The sequence below is a fragment of the Sphaerodactylus townsendi genome, linkage group LG03 (genome assembly GCF_021028975.2).
Source record: "Sphaerodactylus townsendi isolate TG3544 linkage group LG03, MPM_Stown_v2.3, whole genome shotgun sequence".
NCBI classification, from domain to species: domain Eukaryota; kingdom Metazoa; phylum Chordata; class Lepidosauria; order Squamata; family Sphaerodactylidae; genus Sphaerodactylus; species Sphaerodactylus townsendi.
This window is the reverse complement of record NC_059427.1, coordinates 81,854,725-81,875,945: the sequence shown is the minus strand read 5'-3', so window position 1 is coordinate 81,875,945 and position 21,221 is coordinate 81,854,725. Positions and strand designations below refer to the sequence as shown.

General features: G+C 41.9%; 1 protein-coding gene across 1 annotated transcript in view; it reads right to left on the bottom strand.

Annotated features, from left to right (window-relative positions):
- Window positions 1–21,221, bottom strand: part of CSF1R (colony stimulating factor 1 receptor) — a 31,358-nt gene that overhangs the window by 4,523 nt on the left and 5,614 nt on the right. The window contains exons 3-15 of the mRNA XM_048487179.1: window positions 13,216–13,352; window positions 12,490–12,658; window positions 11,599–11,788; window positions 10,450–10,559; window positions 9,568–9,685; window positions 8,790–8,977; window positions 7,233–7,342; window positions 6,572–6,698; window positions 5,466–5,570; window positions 4,461–4,571; window positions 3,864–4,029; window positions 2,713–2,798; window positions 1,296–1,411 (exon numbers count right to left, since the gene is read on the bottom strand). Coding sequence (XP_048343136.1) covers window positions 1,296–1,411; window positions 2,713–2,798; window positions 3,864–4,029; window positions 4,461–4,571; window positions 5,466–5,570; window positions 6,572–6,698; window positions 7,233–7,342; window positions 8,790–8,977; window positions 9,568–9,685; window positions 10,450–10,559; window positions 11,599–11,788; window positions 12,490–12,658; window positions 13,216–13,352 — 1,733 coding nt within the window. The remainder of the gene's footprint in view (window positions 1–1,295; window positions 1,412–2,712; window positions 2,799–3,863; window positions 4,030–4,460; window positions 4,572–5,465; window positions 5,571–6,571; window positions 6,699–7,232; window positions 7,343–8,789; window positions 8,978–9,567; window positions 9,686–10,449; window positions 10,560–11,598; window positions 11,789–12,489; window positions 12,659–13,215; window positions 13,353–21,221) is intronic.

Here is a 21,221-nt window from a genome sequence, read left to right as displayed (position 1 = left end):
TGCTGCTGGATTCTTCTTAAGCACTTCCTGATCCAATGAGGAATGCGAATTCCTTTTTCCTTTAGGGAAGATAAACTCTGAAGAAGGAAGTGATGGGTAGAAAATATACTGGCAAGTGCTACATGGGAGATGACTGATCTAGAGCACAGGTATCAAACTCGCGGCCCTCCAGATGTTATGGACTACAGTTCCCATCATCCCCTGCCGGCATTATGCTGGCAGGGGATGATGGGAACTGTAGTCTACAACATCTGGAGGGCTGCGAGTTTGACACCTATGATCTAAAGTGTTTCTTTTGCCCTTCTTGTTCCCCTTTCAGTGGTGCTTTGTGGGATTTCATGTTTATTTATTTACTGTACATTTATTTCCTGCCTATCACCAACGTTCTGATGAATTCTGAGCTTAAGGACAGTCTTCTAGCTATTAGAATCTCACAGTCTCAGGGATGTAGGAATCAGAATACCAGCCATCAGAATAGTTATTCAATAGGAGCACAGAGTAATAAATAGGTTATTTCTCTGAGTGGAGCAGCAGTGACAACAACGTTCTTCTTCATTGTTCCAGAGTAGACTAAGGCAGTCTAAAACACTGGCCCAGGCTGAAGGAACAAAGTTTCTGCAAGCATCACAACAGTGGTATTGTGGTGTTCTCAGGCTTACTTGCTGATTAAGCCACTACAGAAGGGCATTACCCTCTGTGTAAATAGACAAGAGCCAGAGAAGCTGCTGTTGCCAATTATAACATGATGGAGACAGAAACCCAACGGTAACTTTCAGTTCCTTCTTCCTAAAAGGAAGAAAAAAAGCAAAAAGCTGCAGCTTTAGAACACCCTGAGGTTAAACCACTAGCTAAATAAGTGTGATTCAGGCAGATCAAGCTCTGAAAAATTCTACTGCTTAGAGTGGGAGGCCTGGAGACCTCTTGGAATGACAATCTCCAGCTCAGAGAAAGCAGGTCCCCTGGAGAAAACGGCTGTTTTGGTTTGGACTCAATGGCATTATTATACCATGCTGAAGTCTCCAGGCTACACCCCCAAGTCTTCCATACTCTCCCACTCACATTCTGCCGGGGAACATGCACCTTTCAGACTTGGTTGGGCCTTCAGGGATTTCTGAACCCAGATGGAGGGATATACCCAAAGGTCTACAGGGATTTCTGAACCTGTGATGGAGGCCAAATGTCTCTCTCACACACTGTTCCTTTTTAAAGCCTTTTGGAATACCTCCATCTTCCTTTCTGCTCTTAATGGCAATCATTTCACTGGTAAGAAGTTTTTTGGAGGATGACTGACTTACATTTTTTGCAGCAAGAAAGGACATCCCCTGGGCCACTTGGCTGGAGAACTGCAGCAGATCACACAGGCCAAGAGTTGGTTTTTTCTTTTTTTCCTCTTCTAAATATGAACTGTGTCCTTGATTGGAAAAAAAAACCCCATAGTGATCAATGGAGAGAATTATCTCCCCAGCAGGATAAAATTAATGTTGAAGCTCAGCACAAGAAGGTAAATGAAATCCAGCATAACAGACATTAAAATGGGATTGTGGTTAAAAACACTTGAATTTGACCCCACGAGAGTATCATGAAACCTGTTCATAGAAAAGGAGTCAATGCTTCCTTTCTTGCCCACTCTTGAAAGTCCCATGTGTGCATGGCTCGCAAGTTGGATCTAGTGTTGTTCTTCCACTGGTATAAAGGCATTTGCACCAATTCAGCAACACCCACTGACAAAGCAGCAGACAATGTTTGTGGCATTATAGTAGGTAGTAATAGTTTCCACTTTAGTAACCTCCCTTACTTCTTCCTCTGTCTTGAGTTCACCGTGGGGTGGGGGAGGTCTCCCACTATAGTACTCTAGCAAGATCTGGCCTGGGTCACTCTTCCCCACTGTGGCTAGATAAGATGGTAGGGGGAGGCAATTCAGCATGGCATCAACGTGTGATATCACTTCTGGCAAAACTGGAAGTGATATTGGTTCATTTCTAGCTTTCACCCCAGACTATGTGGTTTAACCATAACATTTTGATTGAATCCTAGAGTATCACCAAAAAGCAATGATGTCTCCTCCAGTTTTGCACTAAAGTGATGTTGCAGGTCAACACAACACTGAATAGCTTGCGCCTACTTCTGACATTCTCCTGACAATCACCCTCATGGGTTTGATCAGGCAGGTGATGGTGCCCTCCCCCAGCTTTATGTTACCCTTAGAATATAGTATATTGCAAGGAAGGCATATTCCTCTTATAATTCTTAGCATGTTCGACTCTGTAGCCTCTGTGATGTCAGAGCAATGCCACACACAATGTGCCCTTCCCTGGCCTATCTATTATCCAGAAATAAATACATTCCACTTGATTTTCCTCCTTTCATTAGATTTCTGAAATGCCCACTATATCTAAGTCCTTTAACACCAAGCAGTTCAGTTCTCCCTATCTTGGCTTGTAGCCTTCTAGCCTTCTAGCATTTGCACATATACACCTATATCTCATTTAAACTCCCTTTGGCCTTCTCCCATGACCATCATTTACTCTCTGCTGTCATGCTCAAGAGCTGACTTGTTCCCACTCAGAGAATTTGATGCATCAGTCCTCTGAGTTAGCTTGAGCACCAGCTCCTACCCACTTTCTCCCTGCCCCAAGAATTCATTTAAAAGCTACTCTGCCATCTCTTGGATATTGAGTACCAGTGATGCATTCTGCTCCTCTGAGTATTTACCTTTTGCTGGCATGGAGATTGAGGTTGCCACAGGTCTCATTTCCAGATAGCTGTCTCCCATGCCCTGACTTCCAAATCCACTATCACTGAGAGAGAAGACATAACCAGAGAGCAACAGTTAGCAACAGGGCAGTATCTACTGCCTTAAAGCCATACAGCAAAGATACTTTTAAAAACTAGCAATATTTGATTTATACAGAATAGACGTTACTTGGCCAGTATTAATTGTGATCCATTGTGATGCAGTTCAATATTTCCCTTTTCCCAGTTATTTATTTATTTGTTCCACTTTTATACTGCCCTCCCCCAAAGGGCTCAGTTGTTTCAATGAGTGCTCAATATCTAAGTGTGTAACTGGTTTTTTAACCAAATGACTAAGGATATGGTGCTGACAATTACCTCTGTTAGGTAGTTCCAAGATTCTAGAGCTGTTCTGTTTCTTTTTTTAAATGAATGGGGCAGCTCACAGTCTCTGCAAGATCCCATTTTCAGCAAACACTCCATTGCTTGATCCTATACTAAGCATGCCATGTGCTTCAGGCAAGCCTGTAGGCATTCAGTATTTCTCATGTTGGACAGGTGAGGCAGGCAGACATCAGGATTTTGACAGTGGACTCTCATGCAAAAATTGCCTTTTCTTTTTGCTATTAGATCAGGTCTTGAAAACATTTGTCTCAGGTAGACAATTGGGTAATTTGACCTGATGTAACAACTTATTATGTATATGCATCTGGCATTGAACATACCTGCCACTGTATATTTTTCTGTCCCTTGTATATATTTCTTTGGAAGGGACTTTCAGGCACATTTCTTTCAAACCTACAAAGGTGGGCATTTACTGTTTGAAACTTCCTTCTGTTATTTTATACTCACAAGTTAGTAACCAACTATGTTGTGCAATTTGTACATCTGGGATTCAATCCCAGTTCATTAAGGGCAAAATGTTGAGTTATTGAACTGATATACTGTAAGACATAATTGCAAAATATAATACAGTACATTGAGTCATCTGTTGATTGACCAAACTGAGGTGGAGTTTATTTTTATTTTTTGATGACAAATTAATTGTGATTCCTCAATACATGAAGTGGATGAAGGCTTTCTATCTCATTTGAACTTTACCCTTGATAACATGTGGCTTGAATTCTTACCTTCGAACAAATTTCTTCCCAAGGTGCATATTCTTATAGTCAGCCATTGTGCTATCAAAAGAAGACTCTATGATCAAATCCTGGATTATGAGACATTCAGCAGCCTTTCGCAGGAAATTCAGCAAATCCCCTTGTGGGCAATACTCAGTGATGACCAAGATGGGGCCTAGAAAGAATATAAAAATATTGCCAGAGAATGGCCTCATGTTCAGATGTAGCCCTCTATGTCTATGTACACCCTGCTGGCAATGTTGTTCTCAAATATGCATCTCATGATTAATTCTGTCCTGTTCCTACCAGCAAAATAATAAAGCTAGTGGAATGAGAATAATTTGCAAGCTCCGACACTCCAAAAGGCTTTGTGGCAGAGGGCAGCACAGGATCAAACTAAAGCTGTCAACTGCAGCTTACTTCTCAACACACACCCCTCCCATTTAAAACCCCAAACGGTATAGTAGGATGTTGTTCTAAGCAGAGTTATGGCTGATGGAAAGGTTACTTATTCTGTTGTGGTAAAATAGACATCACAGAAATGAAAAGTTCAGAAGTCTGAAGTGGGGCAATGGGCAATGTAGCGGTACCAGGATATCTACTTACCTCCATGGGTACATGCACCCAGCAGGTTGACGATATTCTCATGGTGTCCCAAATGGCTCATGATCTTCAGCTCTGACATGAGAGCTTCCTGCTCATCAGTATGTGCTGTTGCTGAAGCCAGAATAAGAATGTTATATCAATAATCTAACATGAAAAATGGGTGAAGGAAAGAAAGGGAAAAGGCTGGAGAGGGAGAAGGAAAAAAATGACAGAGATTCAGTAATCTGTTCTTAAACAGAAATCAATAGATGGTTCCATCTCTTTGATCCATTCTGATTCCCATTTCCTCCTGACCCAGTGTTGGGGGTGTTTTAAATTAGCAGGCATAAAGACAACACTGGAATATAGGCTTTTTCAGACATCATAGGTCTAAGTTGAGCCCACTGTGGCAAAGGCATGTTTACCACCAGGAAACATGTGGAGTATCTGTTAGCTAGGAGTATGTGTAAAGGGAAAAGGTAAGGACAGGTCATGCATGATTGTGGATGCAGGGTGGGTTGCAAATCAGAGTCAGCTGCAGTAGAGAACTGAAATATCCTGGAAGGTTGATGAAGTTGTCTGCACAACAACAAAAATCCTATGTGTGCATAAAAAAGAGAAATGAGAGAATAATAGAAATTTGAAATAGTTTATATACACTCTGACCATGATCCAGTTGACTGGCATTGTGGATGCATGTTCCCTCTGAGAAGCACAAAAAGGTTCAGTTTATAAAAGTAAGGTTTGCTAAGGAAAGATATAGGAGATGTCCCTGTCAGATCCTGGACTCATTCTGGGACTTTCTATTGAAGGGAGGATTCTTGGGTTGGCATCTAAAAGCCTTTTAGATGTTTATCTGCTATTCAAGTGGAACTGGGCCCAAATGAAGTAGTCTGGGTTACTTGAAAGATAACCTACATTGCTGGGGTTGCATGAAATCCCATGCATGGATAGCACAAGTTGTATTTGGAAATAGCATGGCATCTGTTTTCTTATAGGGACTGTTTTTAACAGCCCTTCACTCACATTTCAGCATTTTCACAGCCACTTTCAGGACAGAATCTTCTTTCCCTAGCCCAAATGCAGTGGCTTCAACCACCTTTCCAAAAGCTCCAGCTCCAAGGGTCTTCCCTGTGAAAGCAAATCTGGTGTTTAGAAACATGGCAAAATTAGGAAAATGACTTTTGACTTTAATGGAGTAAGTGTGCATGCTAGCATGTGTGCACACATGTGCCTGACTGAATGTTAATGGGTAGATATGTGTTAAAGTATTATTAGCCACAATCGCAATGCCCTGAGAACAAGAAAAGCACCTTCTGCATCTTGCATTGTTTCCTATTTTTTTTCTGATATTGCTAGCTCTGGCCCACTGGGCATGGGCCTGGGGAACAGCGGGGCACTGGTGTACATGACACCAGTGCAGCCCTGGAGCCATTTGCATACTTGTATGCGAGTGGCCTGGGAGCTGTTGTGGGTCGCAGCTGAGCGTCTACATGAAGGCGTGTCACTTAAAAAAAAACTTACCTCCTCTTCCCTGAGTAGCTCTGTTGGGCCACTGCCTCAGGGGTTGGGGGGGAGGCATGTCCCTCAGCTATGCAGGGAAGAGGGGTAAGTTTTTTCAAAAAAGAGGTACACTGAAAAGTGACAATGGGCACCCAGTGTCATTTGCTTGGCACCCGCTGCATGTCACTGCTTTTCAAAAGACTCGCTAAACTAGTGAGTCAGAAAAATGCCATTGTGAGGGGAATAGGCCGCTGCTGCTGTGCTCCAGCAGCGGCAGTGGTGCAAAAACCCCACAACGGTGGCATACAGGTCTTTATGGCCATGCAGAGTGGGCCTCTGACTTTTCTGACTCCATTGTTTTTTCCATTATGCATATATTTTGCTGCCAGCTAGGGTGAAAATATGTGTTTTATTTATTTTGTTGTTAGTTTTCCTAATACTGCAATTGAAATAAATGGTGTGGCAAAGTGCCAAATAGATGGAGGTAGGAGGTGGGTTGGACTGCAACCCATGGGTATGGCATTCTAAGACTATTGTGACTTTTCAACGTTGAGTCCCAGCAAATGAGGGTAATCAGTATAAACAATCACATAAGGTTCAGAGACAAAAAGAGTAAGAGTGTTCCTCACCAAACTGCAAGTTGTTCCTGGGAAACTCCCATTTCTCATTGTAAGGGAGCTGGGTGGGATCAATAAAGTTATAAATGTTTCCTTCACACGACTCAATGATTTTCCAGTGAACTTCATACTTTGGTTTCTGAAAGGAGGATAATTCCATAAATTAAGCAGACATTGGTGATATACGGCTAGTGCTAGTTACTAAAATTATAGTCTAAAATGTCCATATTTTACTCTATACAAAGACAGTCCTTCCAGTTATGAAATACAGCACAGTGTATATTTTTGTTTGTAGGAGACCTAGGTAATATATTTATGGGCTTTCAGAATGTGTATGTGGGATGGATAACGGACTAACAACGGCTGTGGAAATACCAACCATCTTATATAATTTGCAAACTTCCTATGTAAACTCCAGAATGGCTACTGCAGCAAAGGGAAAGGGGAGGTACCAACAGACGAGCCACTTGATTTATTAAACAGTATTTTTTTGGTTGGCAATAAAAAATGAAGCTATTACTTACATATAGCTTGAGAATCGAAATAAAATAGGATTGCTTGGATCGAGATTTAAATGATTGAATTCAAGAGGAATTAGACGGGCAGATAAACCAGAAAACAAGGAGGGGAAACAGTAATGCTTTCCTATACAGATAATATGTGTGAATCTCACCTGTGTATATTTGTAGAATAAGAAGATGGTACACAGAAGAAGCAAACTTATTGTTCCTGCAAAAGTGGCAATCAGTGTCGTGGAGATTTTTGCGGGGGCCACCTGGAATACTTTTGGAAACACAAGAGAAAGAAGGAGATTATTGTGGATTATTGAGAAGAATGTATTACCAGACCTCCCCCCCTCCCTGCAAATATTTGTTAGCTTACGATGTATGCAAACATAACACTAGTTGCTCCGCTCCTCTTTCTGCACGTTGAGATTGGTTTCCTCTCACTTTCACTACGTAAAGTGAGGTAGTTCTAGCACTGATTCTTCTGGCAAACGGTCCACCCTTATTTTTGTTTTTAATTTAAACTGTTCAACAAACAATTGTTCATCAAAACCTTGCCACCTTACTTTTTTCATCTGACTTAAACTTGTTTAGTAATTGCCTTAAAACCAAATTGATGCCCTACAATCTACGGCTCTCTTTCTGATTTTTCACTTTCTTTCTTGATGCCCTACAATCTACGGCTCTCTTTCTGATTTTTCACTTTCACTATAAAAATTATAGTTGTTGAACACTAATCTTATCATCTACATTGGTGACCACTGTTTGTAATTGTTTTTTCCTCTCCCAGTACGGGAGACTTTGCTTTGTTATCTTTTATATTAAAAACAGAAAGCTTAAATAAAAATGGATGCTTTAAAAATAATACTAAAAAGGATATTCCATTCCATTAGAGTTTCAAAACAGTGTGCCCAGTGGACAACCTGTGGGCATCTGAGCTGTGGTACTGGCTGAAGTTAAGCAGGACAGATCTAATCATTTCCCTAGATGGAAGTGCCATATAACCACATGTGAATGAAAAAAAATAGAATAAATATTTTTAAAACAGTGAAAAATCCTCTTTGGATGGGAAAGTTTCTTAATGGCAATAACTGGAACTGTCCAGTCAGTATGGTGCATAGCCACCTTCTCCTGAAAACACACAGAATTGGTTTTCAGTGACCTTGATCATCGGAACAACATAACATAATGAATGGTCTTTCAGCGTAGTGTAGTGGTTAAAAGCAGGTGAAGTCTAATCTGGAGAACAGGGTTTGATTCCCCGCTCTGCCTCTTGAGCTGTGGAGGCTTATCTGGTGAACCAGATTAGCTTGTGCACTCCAACACATGCTAGCTGGATGACCTTGGGAAAGTTCTTCGGAGCTCTCTCAGCCCCACCCACCTTACAGAGTGTTTGTTGTTGGGAGGTGGGGAAGGGAAAGGAGCTTGTAAGCCCCTCTGAGCCTCCTTGCAGGAGAGAAAGAGGGCATATAAATCCAAACTTTTCTTCTTCAGTATAGCTCTACTGCTAGAGGGAGCAATCCTAACCAGGTCTACTCAGAATCTTACTCAGGTTTATTCAGTGGGGCTTTTTCCCAAGCAAGTGTTCTGTAAGTAATGTTTCACATGTATAAACCCCTTTTCACACTGGAAGCTCATAATTTAAATGCAGCCACAGCTACGACTGAGTGAGATGCCCTTGAATAGCTAATAGTTTGCCAATGAAGTGCTTTGATTAATCTCACATTTGCTTGGAGGTTTATAGAACGTAGGATCGCTTCCCTCGCTATTAATGGCTAGGCAGCAAAACGTGATATTATCTTTAGCCTCTTCAAAGAAAAGGATGCTCTTCACCAACACTTTTCCAAAGGGAGTTTCATGCATGATCTGTGGACTGGGGTCCTTCTTAAGCAGCTCTCCATCTTCTCTGCATCTATTAGAAAATCAAAGATGGAAAAAGTAATATGGCTGAATCCAGACACTAAATCAACTATAGTTTACTGGGTGGTTTGATTAAACTCCACTTTATGTCAGAATGGAGATTGCTCAACAAAATGTGATTTTCTGTGCTATCTGCACTTATTCTATTAACTTATTTGGGCTAACCATGATCAGCATTATTAACACAGTTTGCAAGTGGACTGGATTGAACAATTCTCAGCAACCATCAGATTAGACCCTACCATCATTTCCATTTCCTCTCGTCCTATGTGGCTTTTGTTAACAAGTGTCCCACAATCCTCAGTATAGCTTTTTAGTGATCAAAGGGACCCCTGTTCCTTCTTCTGTCAGCATAATAGCTGGTAGGAGTCAGCATAGTTACCCAGTGGATGATGCTCACTCTCACACACAAAAAAGTAATCTGGGGGTTCCTACAGCTTTTCCAAAATACCGATCAATTAATTACTTTTCAGCACTATTGATTATTGTTGAAAGAAATTCCTACCTACTTTCATTTTCTTCAACTGAGCATTTTATTGATAACCTCATTTTGATTTGATACGTACATACATATTAACTCACCTGGGTGCAGAGTAATGGTGAGGCAATTTATACCACTCAATATGTGGAGCGGGGTAACCAGTGGCTTCACACCAAAGGCTGGTGGAATTATTGTTCACCACATAGACTTTGGGTGGAACTGTGTAGAAAATGCAGAACACCAAGGAAATACTTCAGCCATATGTATTTTCATTACATATATTGTTCTTTGATAGGCAACATAAAAATAGGCAACATAATAAAATACACTGTGAAAGCAGCAGTGGTGGGATTCTAATAATTTAATAACTGGTCCCCCTCCCACCGTGCAACCCCCACCACATGCCCCCCCGATATGTGCCCCTCCTACTGCCTACTTACCTGCTGCGGGGCCCCTGCTATTCCAGAGCTCTTAAAGCCACTTTTAACAACTGGTTCTCCGAACTCAACAAAAAATTAGGTGCTGGTTCTAACAAACTGGTGCGAACTGGCTGAATCCCACCACTGGAAAGCAGGTAGCATGCCTATGACTCATCTGATCTGATCTTTGGATATGAGCTACTCTGTTGTTGGTCTGCCCTTTACCCTTGTAAGAGCACAGTCAAGATTTTCTTCATGTGTGGGACACCTCAGTTTCTACCACAACATGCAGTGAGCTTCAGGGTTGAACCTTGACCCTGTCAGTGAATACAGCATCCTTGATTTTGTGGCCATAGGGAGAATTAAGGCCAGTATTTACACTGTTTAATCAGAGTTCCCTTAGAACCATTTTTGTAGCTCTTCTGGAGCATCTCATTTTCCTACAGGAAGAGCAAAAAGTTTTACCTTGAAACTTTTTTCACTTAAGTTAATTGTTATGGTTTAATTTTTCCCCTGTTTGAACTTTAAGAATACTGGTAGAATGATAGTGAACAGAGCACTTACCTTTCACAGTGATGTTGAATGTAATTGAGGCATTGGCATCATCATTCTTAGCAAAAAATGTGTACATTCCACTCATTGTTTCCCACATCCTGTTCAGACTGAGTGTATTGCTGGACATTCCACAAGAAAAAACAAATATGCATTATGTAGTCTTTACAGAGACAACTAGACCTGGGGGGTAATTTTGCATGTTGACTTGACAGCCCAATTACATTGGTTTCACAAAATATGCCATGTGCATACAAACAGATAGCAATCCAGTACTGGCCACTGTATGTAACATACACTGAGCTTAAAACAACTGATAACCACTTCAAAATTCCATCCTAGTATAAATAACAAAAACCAAAACCTTCAAAATACAGGTGAGGAATTTTCAAATACTACCTACATTAAAAAAATATCTCCCCACAAGCACAAAATGAGTATGGCAGTGAGTGGGCTGCACTGGAAACGTTTCTTCCAAGTGCTTACTACTCCATTATTTGCAGCAAATTATTTATATGAGGAAATATTCCAAATATGCTCTGTCTGTAGCAAGAAATGGAATCCATCTCAGGATCCTACTGTTATTTATTTTATTATTTGTTTGTTTACATCATGCCATCCTAAGGAGTAAAAGTCACTTTTTATTGCATTCCTAGGGAATGCTCTCGAGAAAGGAGAGTGCAGACTTCAGAAGGTTATGAAATAATATACAAAATGATGGGATTAAGAGTTACATATTTCACCTGTAGTCACCTCAGGAACATACTAAGGCTCATTCCGCACACGCAGAATAATGCACTTTCAAGCTGCTTTCAGGGCTCTTTGAAGCTGTGCGGAATGGCAAAAACAGTTGTGAAAGCAGCTTGAAAGTGTATTATTTTGCGTGTGCGGAATGAGCATTTGATACTAGTACAGCCCCAGTACAATCACAATGGTTTTTGAATATGGGTGTGTGTGTATGTATCTGGAATGCCCAACAGTACTTTATTTTGCTGGGGAAAATGAGATTTTGCTTTCACTATTCATACTAGGGTATAACTATAATAAATATCTTACTAGGGTAGAATTTGATGCCCATTCAAGCATATGTTTGGATCCCCCAACTAAATAAAGGTTGGGCATTCCCTCTGAAATACAATTTTGGTTTGGATGGAATTTTACCTGGTGTGATCAGGACTCATCCTGCTACTTAGTGTGGCATTTTGAGAGCCCCTGGATGGGTTCATATAGATCCATTTCCAGTTGTGAACTCTGTGGTAAGCATCAATGAGCACGTGCACATCCAGGCCTCCACCCAAACTCACCTCCTGGCTCATGTTCTGTGGGGTGGATAAATGAACAAAGCCTCTGTCTGAAAAGAAAAAAAAAAGAATGCAAATGTAACCTGGGGAGGACAAAATACATTGTAGTTATCCTTGGAGTGTGATAGGTGCGTGGCCTTTACTGGGTAGGTCATGATTCTCCTTATAGTGGAGAGTTCTGTGTTGCTTTTATTCTTTCTCTTGTTCTGTTCTGTGAGTGAAGGCAAAGTGATGTCATGGAGGCACACCAACATCATGTTTTGTTTGGCTGCTCCCATGTCTAGCTGGGATGCGGGTGACAGCGACACACTGCTGTATGATTGATGGGTGTCAGCAGTTTCACTATGGATTCTAGGAGAATTGCTATGCCGTCAGCTCCCTGGGGTGGGATCTTTTCATGGCATTTCTGCTTGGCCATTGTAGCTATGCTGGTGCAGCACCAGCATCATGGGGCCTGGGGCCAGGATCTTCTCTCACAATATTTTACTTCCAGGAAACCATAAGACTTTTGCCCTTTATTATACATCTCTTGTATCAGGAGCCAAGGTTGATGAATAGTCAGAAGATTTTTTCAAAGAATACAGAAATCTCTTCTGGATTTTTTTTCATACGATGCAACCTTTGCCATACCAAGTGAATAATAACTCCAATAATAAATCAATATGTGTCCCAGATTACCCTATTAGAATCTGTTTGAATAATCCAGAGAAGGGAAGACACTCCTTCCTATGATTCATGGAGACTTGCTTACCTGTCACTTGAAGAAAAGCAGAAGAATTTTTGGATCCTTCAGAAGAGTTTCCAAAGCAAATATATTGCCCAGTATTATTTAACTGCACTTCTGGAATATATAGACTCAATGATGTACGGTATATAAGGTATTTGCTATAATTAACCCCATAGTCTTGATTCTCGTGGACCTGTAGCCAAGGAAATATTATGGCACATGACAGAACAAAAACATTGTTTCAGTTAGGTTATTACCCTCACTAGATTCTTCCCATACCTTTAAGGCTTGTCCTAAAACATTGCGCAAAGGATAAAGTTCAAGTTACTCCACTTAAATTGAATGGACAGAGTACTGACATTATTTATGGTTATGTTGCTTCTCAGATTGTGATAGTGACACACAGTAACTGCATTGTCACAAAACAACCTTAAAACCACCAACAGAAAGTGAATATTTCCCTTTCTTACCATCACAATCTCACTGAAATAAAAAAGATTCATGTTGGCAGAGTAGGTTGAGGATCACAGCCAATAAATGTATTATCGAATGAAGTAGTTGGAAATAAGAATAGATTGAAAGGATGATGGTTTCATAAAATGCTCAGGGAAACATGAAACAGACAGTTTACATTTTTTTAACTAATCACACATTCTGCAAAACCTTGCCATTGAAGTTTTTACCTACTTCCAGTCACATCATGTAAGACATATTCACAATCCTTACTAAAAATCATAGACAATTACTTACATTTGGAGAAGGAGGATAACTCCAGCTGCTACTATATTTGTAGTAACGGTAACTTAAATCGCAGGTGATATTGAATGGTTCGCCCTGGATTCTCACATAGTGTTGTTTTCCAATTGTGACAGACACAGGCTCAACTTCTAAGTAAAGTCAGAAAGGACTGCAATTAGTGTTTAATTAGTATCAGCCAGGGAATCAGATACTCTGTATTCCCCTGAAGTTGTACTTAAACCACTGCAAAATGAATTGAGGCTCCTCAAAGGCAAAACTGTAGAAAAATACAATAGTCCATCAAAAAAGTAATTACAAGAATTCTATCTATAAACCAGCACAGTGTAGTGGTTAGTGTCAGACTAAGATCTGGGAGACTCAGAACTGAATCCATGCTCTGCCATTAAAGCTTGCTTGGTGAGCTTGGGCCAATCAAAGACTCTCAGCTTAATGTGCCTCACAGGGCTATTGTGAGGATAAAATGGAAGGGAGGAGACTGATGTGAGCTGCTTTGGGTACCTTTGGGGAGAAAAGATATAAATGAAGTACATAAATAAACACTGACACTTGAGAATTAGAATTTACTAACTACAGAACTGTTAGTCAGTTCTTACAGTCTCAGTGATGTAGGTATAGATTTTACCTGGGGGCGTGGCCACACCTCCCCAAGCCCCGCCCCTGGCCTCAGTGCTTATAAGAGCAGCTCTCTGAGGCTAGAGATAGCAGACTCCCCTGCCCCCCCACCCCCCCCACCCCGGCTGGGCTTCCAGCCAGCAGCCCCTTCTGCCCTCCCCTCCAGGCAGAGACGTAGCTAGAGAAAATGGAGCCTGGTGCAAAATCTGAGTTTTGCACACACACACACACACACAATGGGCGGCCACTATGATGCTGAAATCCACCCCCAAACAGAATCACTTTCAATGGTGTTTAAACTAGGGAGCCCAGATTCTCCTTTTAAATTTACCTTAAAGGGAGAATCTGAGGTCCCCAGTTAAAACAACATTAAAAGTGATGCTGTTTTGGGGTGGATTATCCCCCACCCTGAAATAGCATCACTTTCAATGTTTAAACTGGGGGACCTCTCTCAACCCAAAGAAGAACTATGGCTTCTTCCTTAGACTGAATAAAAGAGGGAACAACAAAATACCCTCAAGCTTTGACCATGATGGGACAATCACCCCTTTTCTTGCTAAGTCAGCTTAACCACTGATGATATTTATAAGGAGAGGGGAAGTGAGGAGTGAATCAGGACCTCAGATTGCTGAGGAAGGCACTGTGAACCAAAACCTCCACAATGTCTTTCAGTAGCTGAGGAAACACATTGCATATGGTTATCTCTACTTTTGGTTAGGTGGCTCAATTCTCTCTCTCTCTCTTTCTCTATCTCTCCAGCATTCTCCCTTAAAATTGCTATTCTTCCACTTCTGCTTTTATACCCTGTTCCAGACTCAAAAACAAACTCAAATTTAGCAAAGCCTTACTATATGGATGCTAGAGCTGGCATGCTGGCAAAATGATTGGTTAAATATTATCCATTAAATAGTCAAATGTTGTGAAATATTTCTTGAGAACAAGAATGTTGTTGTGGCATTCTTACCATTAAAATTCCTAGTAGTGTTTTTTTTAGCAAAGAACAGAAGCAAGGGCAATCCCGCCCCCTCACCCCTGCCCCCACAATCTGGTACGCCTAGTGACCAAAGCAAGCTAGCTATCTGCGGTAGCTTCTATAACTACAGGGATCTCCAAACTGGAAGATGTCAGCTTTCTTTAGCATAACTGATTTTAAAAAATTGATTTTCACGTGTAATAGATGATAGTATAACAGAATTAAAACCACCTTACCATTTTAAAAAGATGTGTAATTTCAAGACTGTTAACTAATATTTTTATAACATGTATGCAAACCGATTATTTAAATACCTTTTTGTTATTGAGAGAAAGTTCATAAAATATTTGACAATATTTTGCCAATATTATACAGTTGAACTGACAATTTTTTTTGACTAGTCAACTCAAATGTTACACTATCTTTGCCTTTATGGCACTCCAATGAAAAACATATTTATTCCAGTGTTGAGTAAAGCAATACAGTTCAAGTCTGACAGTGAAATCCTGAGGGGTGGCAAAAATCTTTCAGGAGGTGGCATGACCCCAATGCTAAATGCCCCTTACGCTGGCACAAACAGCATTTATGCCAGTGCAGAGGCACTGCACTGGGGAGCTGTGCAGTAGCACTGAGGTGAAAGGCAAAATATAAATAAATAAAGTCAATCATAAAGTTTCTGCAGCTCAAACACAGTTTGTTGTTAGTTCTTTATTAGGAAGTGGCTCTCACAAGAACACCCTGTGCAATTTTTAGTACACTGGCATTAGTAATCTTACCTAGATTACTAGTAGCTGTTTATCTCTATCATTTACCTTTCTGTAAAGCAGTGGTTCTCAACCTGTGGGTCGGGACCCCTTTGGGGGTTGAACGACCCTTTCAGAGGGGATGCTTAAGACTCTCTGCATCAGTGTGCTCCATCTGTAAAATGGATAAATGTTAGGACTGGGGGTCACCACAACATGAGGAACTGCATTAAAGGGTTGCGGCATTAGGAAGGTTGTGGCATTAAAGGGTCGCGGCATTAGGAAGGTTGAGAACCACTGCTGTAAAATATTTGCCTTCACAAACTGGTTATTCTAGCTCTCTGTTTACCCCCCCCCCCTCCAAATTCAAGATTTGGGGGCGTTTTTAGAGTCATTTTTGGTTCTGTACTGACCCACATTTCTTCTGGAGCCGAAATAGCACAGTGCTGCCTTAGAACCAAACACTCCCTTGTGGATGCATATGACATCATTATTAATATTCATACACTCTAGATTTAGTATTGATCATCTCATTAAAAACATGCTTCTGACTAGGGGCCTTTCCCCACTTACCTTAAGCCCCACGCTACTCCCCTCAAGTAGTGCAGGGTCCCCCGGCACTCCCCACGACAGGGGCGGCGACAGCGCAGCCACCCCAACGCTGCCGCTGTCGCGCCCCCTCAGCGCGCGGCATCCCTGGCACTCTTGTAAATGGCGCCTTTTGATGACCCCGCGCTTTTGATGACACCACGATCCCCCCATGCGGCATAGGACCTTACGCGGCCTGGGACCTCCGTACCTACGGGATCGTCTTGCCCCATATGTCCCAAATCAACCTCTGCAGTCAGCAGAGGCCAATCTGCTGGTGATCCCTGGCCCCTCAATGATGCGGCTGGCCTCCACCCGGGCCAGAGCTTTTACAGCTCTGGCCCCTGCCTGGTGGAACGCTCTGTCTCCAACTACTGGCAGGCCCCTCGGGACCTTAATGAGTTCCACGGGGCCTGCCAAACCGAAGCATTTCCACCGGGACTTTGGAGAGCAGCCCGACGCTGATAAGCGCCCCCCCTTTCTTCTTTCTATAACATCTGTGGATCCTACCGCTCCTTCCTCTTTTTCTTTTTTGGGGATCCGTTAGTAGGACGCCATCTATATATTTGACTGATCGCTGCTTTTAATGGGGTGATTTTAACATTGATAGAGCCACTGCTTAATGTTTATGTAATCCAAGTTGATAGTAATGATTTTATTTTGTGCTCGATTTCTATGTTTTGTTCACGGCCCTGAGCCCACAGGGGAGGGCGGTTTATAAGCTCTGATGCTGCTGCTGCTCTGCTCTGTAACAACAACAACAACAACAACAATAATAATAATAATAATAATAATAATAATAATAATAATAATAATAATAATAATAATAATAATAATAATAATAATAATAGGGGGGATAGTGGTGGGGAAACGCCCTAGGAACACAGTTTGAAAACTACCCTTCTAAAATGAATACAATTGTGATTCATTCAGAAACTGGAAATTCCTGACCAAAGTCACTTCAAAAAGGAAAAAAAAGGTGCAAATCTGAAAGAAATTACTCATTCCTGCAGGGAAAATGTAAACAAACGCTTGTACTAAATCATACTCTTGGTCCATCTAAATCAGTATTGTCTACTCAGACTGGCAGACTGGCAGCTGCTCTCCAGAATCTCAGATTTAGCTCTTCTGCATCACCTACAATCAGATCATTTTAACTGCAGATGTGAACGATTCAGTCCAGAATTTTGTAAATGATGAGCAGATGCACTAACCCTGAGCCCTCAACTCTCTCCTAAAATCTTTCTGCCATTTGATACATTAAAGGAAAGGGGTTTAAAATGATACATCAGTTTGGACATGAAATGACAATAGTTGTCCACTGAATATTGCTGTCACTTTATAACCATTGTTTCTTGACCTGACTTCCTTGATATTTCAAAATAATCAAATTGGTACACAGCCTTCCGATTAAATCACAATTTGACCCAAATCAAGAATGATGTGCTATTCTAATGTTTGAACTTAAGGTGAATTGTGGTTGCATGTATGAAAGCCAATATTCCTCATGAAGACACCTGCATATGCGACCTTGCCACTCTCACTTGAGTGCCAAGTGATTTCAAATGCATTCTTAGGAGGCACAATTCCTTCTAAAATTCACCACAGCCTGTAACCATGGAAGAATGTTTGTTCTGCTTGGCTTTGGAAGGTCAGATAGGAAATGACAGGGTAAGATATAGGCTGCTTCATTGTTTGCTGTTGTATTTTATTATGACGGATTGTTGCCTATCCAGTACATTCAGTAATAAACAAACAAAACTGTCTGATAAGCATGTGATTAGGCCTTCAGCAGAGGATGGTAATACCAACAACACCCAGGCCCACTATCTACACACCAACATAGATTTGGGAATGGGGCAAGAAAGCCAGCGTCCCAGTCATCCTGGGTGAATGCACAGATCTTTCCTCATAGGAGGATATTGTTGAGTTTTACTGCGTGTTGCAGCTTTATGACAGCCTTGCAGAACCATGATTCAGTGAGAGACATATTTTTTCAGCACTAGTGTTTTATCTTAAGGTGTTGGGCGCAAGCATGACTGGAATTAGCAGTGTTATTGTCTTTGCTTAAACTAAGTTGCTTATTGGCTGTTGAGGATAGGGCACTTTTTAGCGAATAAATAATTCACAGTTAACCACCGAAATGTATGTTTGTGCTGCAGATGAAAGAGTATCTGCCAAGGATGTAGGTAAGGGCGGGGGGTTCTCGGGTTCAACCCCCCAATTGCATGTCCGAAGCTCCGCCCCCCGTTTGTGGTTTTTTTGTATTTTAAAGTGTTTTTTGGTTTTTGGCCTGCAGGGGTGCATTTTTTTAGCTAGTGGCACCAAAATGTCAGGCTATTGTCAGGTGACACTCCTGATGATACCAGCCAAGTTTGTTGAAGTTCGGTTCAGGGGGTCTAAAGTTATGGACCCTCAAAGGGGTGCCCCATCCCCATTGTTTCCAATGGGAGCTAATAGTAGATGGGGCTACCCTTTTGAGGGTCCATATATTTGGACCCCCTGAACCAAACTTCACTAAACCTAGGTGGTATCATCAGGAGAGTCTCCTGCTGACATCACCCAGGTTTGGTGAAGGTTGGCTCAGGGGGTCCAAAGTTATGAACTCCCAAAAGGGGTGCCCCATCCCCCATTGTTTCCAATAGGAGCTAATAGAAGATAGGGCTACACATTTGAAGGTCCATAACTTTGGACCCCCTGAACCAAACTTCACCAAACCTGGGTGGTATCATCAGGAGAGTCTCCTAAAGAGACCCTGAAAGTTTGGTGCTGCTAGCTTAACAATTGCACCCCTGACAGCAGGAAAATTGACCCCCCAGATTTCCCCAGATTCTCCTTTTGAATCCAACCCCTTCGACCTGGATTTAAAGGGAGAATCTGAGGTCCCCAGAATAAACCTTGAAAGTGATGCTGTTTCAGTGCAGGGGGTAATCCACCCCCAAACAGCATCACTTTCAATGTTTTAACTGGGGACCCCAGATTCTCCCTTTAAAGTGGATTTAAAAGGAGAATCTGGGCTCCCTAATTTAAACACCATTGAAAGTGATTCTGTTTGGGGGTGGATTTCAGCATCACAGCAGCCCCCCATGACCCCCCCCCAGAAAACCTCAGATTTTTCACAGGGCTCCATTTTCCCTAGCTACCCCTCTGCCTGGAGGGGAGGGAGAAGGGACTGCTGGCTACCAGCTGGGAGCCCAGCCGGTGGGGGAGGGGCAGGGCGGGGCAGGGCAGGAGACTCTGCCATCTCTCGTCTCGGAGAGCTGCTTTTATAAGCACTGAGGCCAGGGGCGGGGCTTGGGGAGGTGTGGCCATGGCCCCAGGGATGGGTGGGGGCGTGGCCTTGCCCCCGACCCCCCCATAAAAAATCTATACCTACTTCACTGGTATCTGCACAGTCTGTGGGAGGAGAGAAGGGGACATCCTAATCTGTTCTCTCCTGTGTCTGATGTCAAAGCATTAGGCTGCAGCACCTGGCTCAGGAGCTAATGAGCAGGATGTGGCAAAGAGCCATATTGCTAAATCCGGCCCTTATCAAGTAACCAATGTTTCCCAAAGTTGCTTTGAAGTGGGAAGCTTTGAGAAGACTGTGGAGAGGAACTGCATTCTTTCCCAATGTTACCAATATCTCCACAGCTAAACACAATGCTGGGAGACTCACAGCTAAATCTCCTAAGATTTTGTTGTTATTAGAAACAAAAGTAGCTAGCAGTCAGTCACTGAGCTGCAGTGTCAGAAAAAAAGGAATCTTAACTTTTTCTTTTCTTGCCCACTCAGCTCTTCTGGGATACTAACCACTCTTTGGGTTTTCCATTTCCACAGTTAGGGAAATGGCTTAAGTGTTCCCTGGTAACTTGACTAAGAACAGGTATGTTGTAAGTTGTAAGAATAACAGGGGAGGTCAGTTAACCTTTTTCTCTTGTGCCTTGCCACCAGGAACACACCCACACCCACCCTTTTGGTGCCACTAAAAGGAAATGCTCAGGGACTGTCAGGCCAGCATCTTGTATAAGTTGGCTGCAGCATGGACACATCAGAAAAGATGGGAAAGTAACAGAAAAGATATTCCTGGTACTTAGAATTGGGCCAGGCGCAGAACTGACATTATAAACCCCTTCCTTTGGGGCCCTTAGAATTCCCCTCTTTCCACCTCTTACAGCAATCGTTTTATGAGCACTAGAACCAGCATCCTTAGACTCTTCATTCACAGAATATGTTTTTTGTCGCTTCTCATGCTGACCAGCATGAATTTTCACACAATGTCTCAGAACATCACTCATGTCGTTCCTCACCCACTTCCTTCATACTTTCCGTAACTGCAGGCCTCACTAGCATTGCTGGCAGGGACCACTCAGAGGCTGTATCCAAACCATGATATTGGGAGCATATTACTTCCTTCGTAAACTATTTGTCTGTTGTCCATATTCAAAAACATATTGATTTTTCGCTTCCTTCCAGTTTAGTCAGCAACAAAAAATTAACATCCCCACAGCATATGGGACTATGTAATATATTTAATTAATATGCTAAATTCTGAGACCAGAGGCTTTTGTTCTATGTTTTACATAATTGGAAATTTTGAAACTAAAACTTTTGTTGAAAAGTATGTGTGTATGTTTGTACATGGGGCAGGGAAAGTACTGGAACCTGGCCAGAAAAAGAGATCAATGATGACTCAAACAAATATAAAACCAGAAGAATTACATAGATGGCTCAGAGATACAGAATAGAGTGTTTAGAGCTCAGTAGTGAAACCAGTATCCAGCTCATATAGACCATCACTCAAATCCTGGTTTGCCTTGACAAAATGCATGTTGATTTCTTTTTGCCTGTATCCTGGAACAAGCCAGGATTAAATCAGAATAACCCAAGACATCTGCATCCAGACATCATATAAAACTCTAATCAAGACAAGCATGTGATGACTGAGCCAGCTTCTGGTCCTAGTTTTGATAAAACCTGACCTAGGACAGTTAGACACAGGAGGAGACTGGCAGACTAAGATCATACTAAGCTTTGCTCATTTAATTAAACGCTGGTTCTGCCCAATGTCTGTCCTAACCCTTCGTGAATTTAGTAAGTGA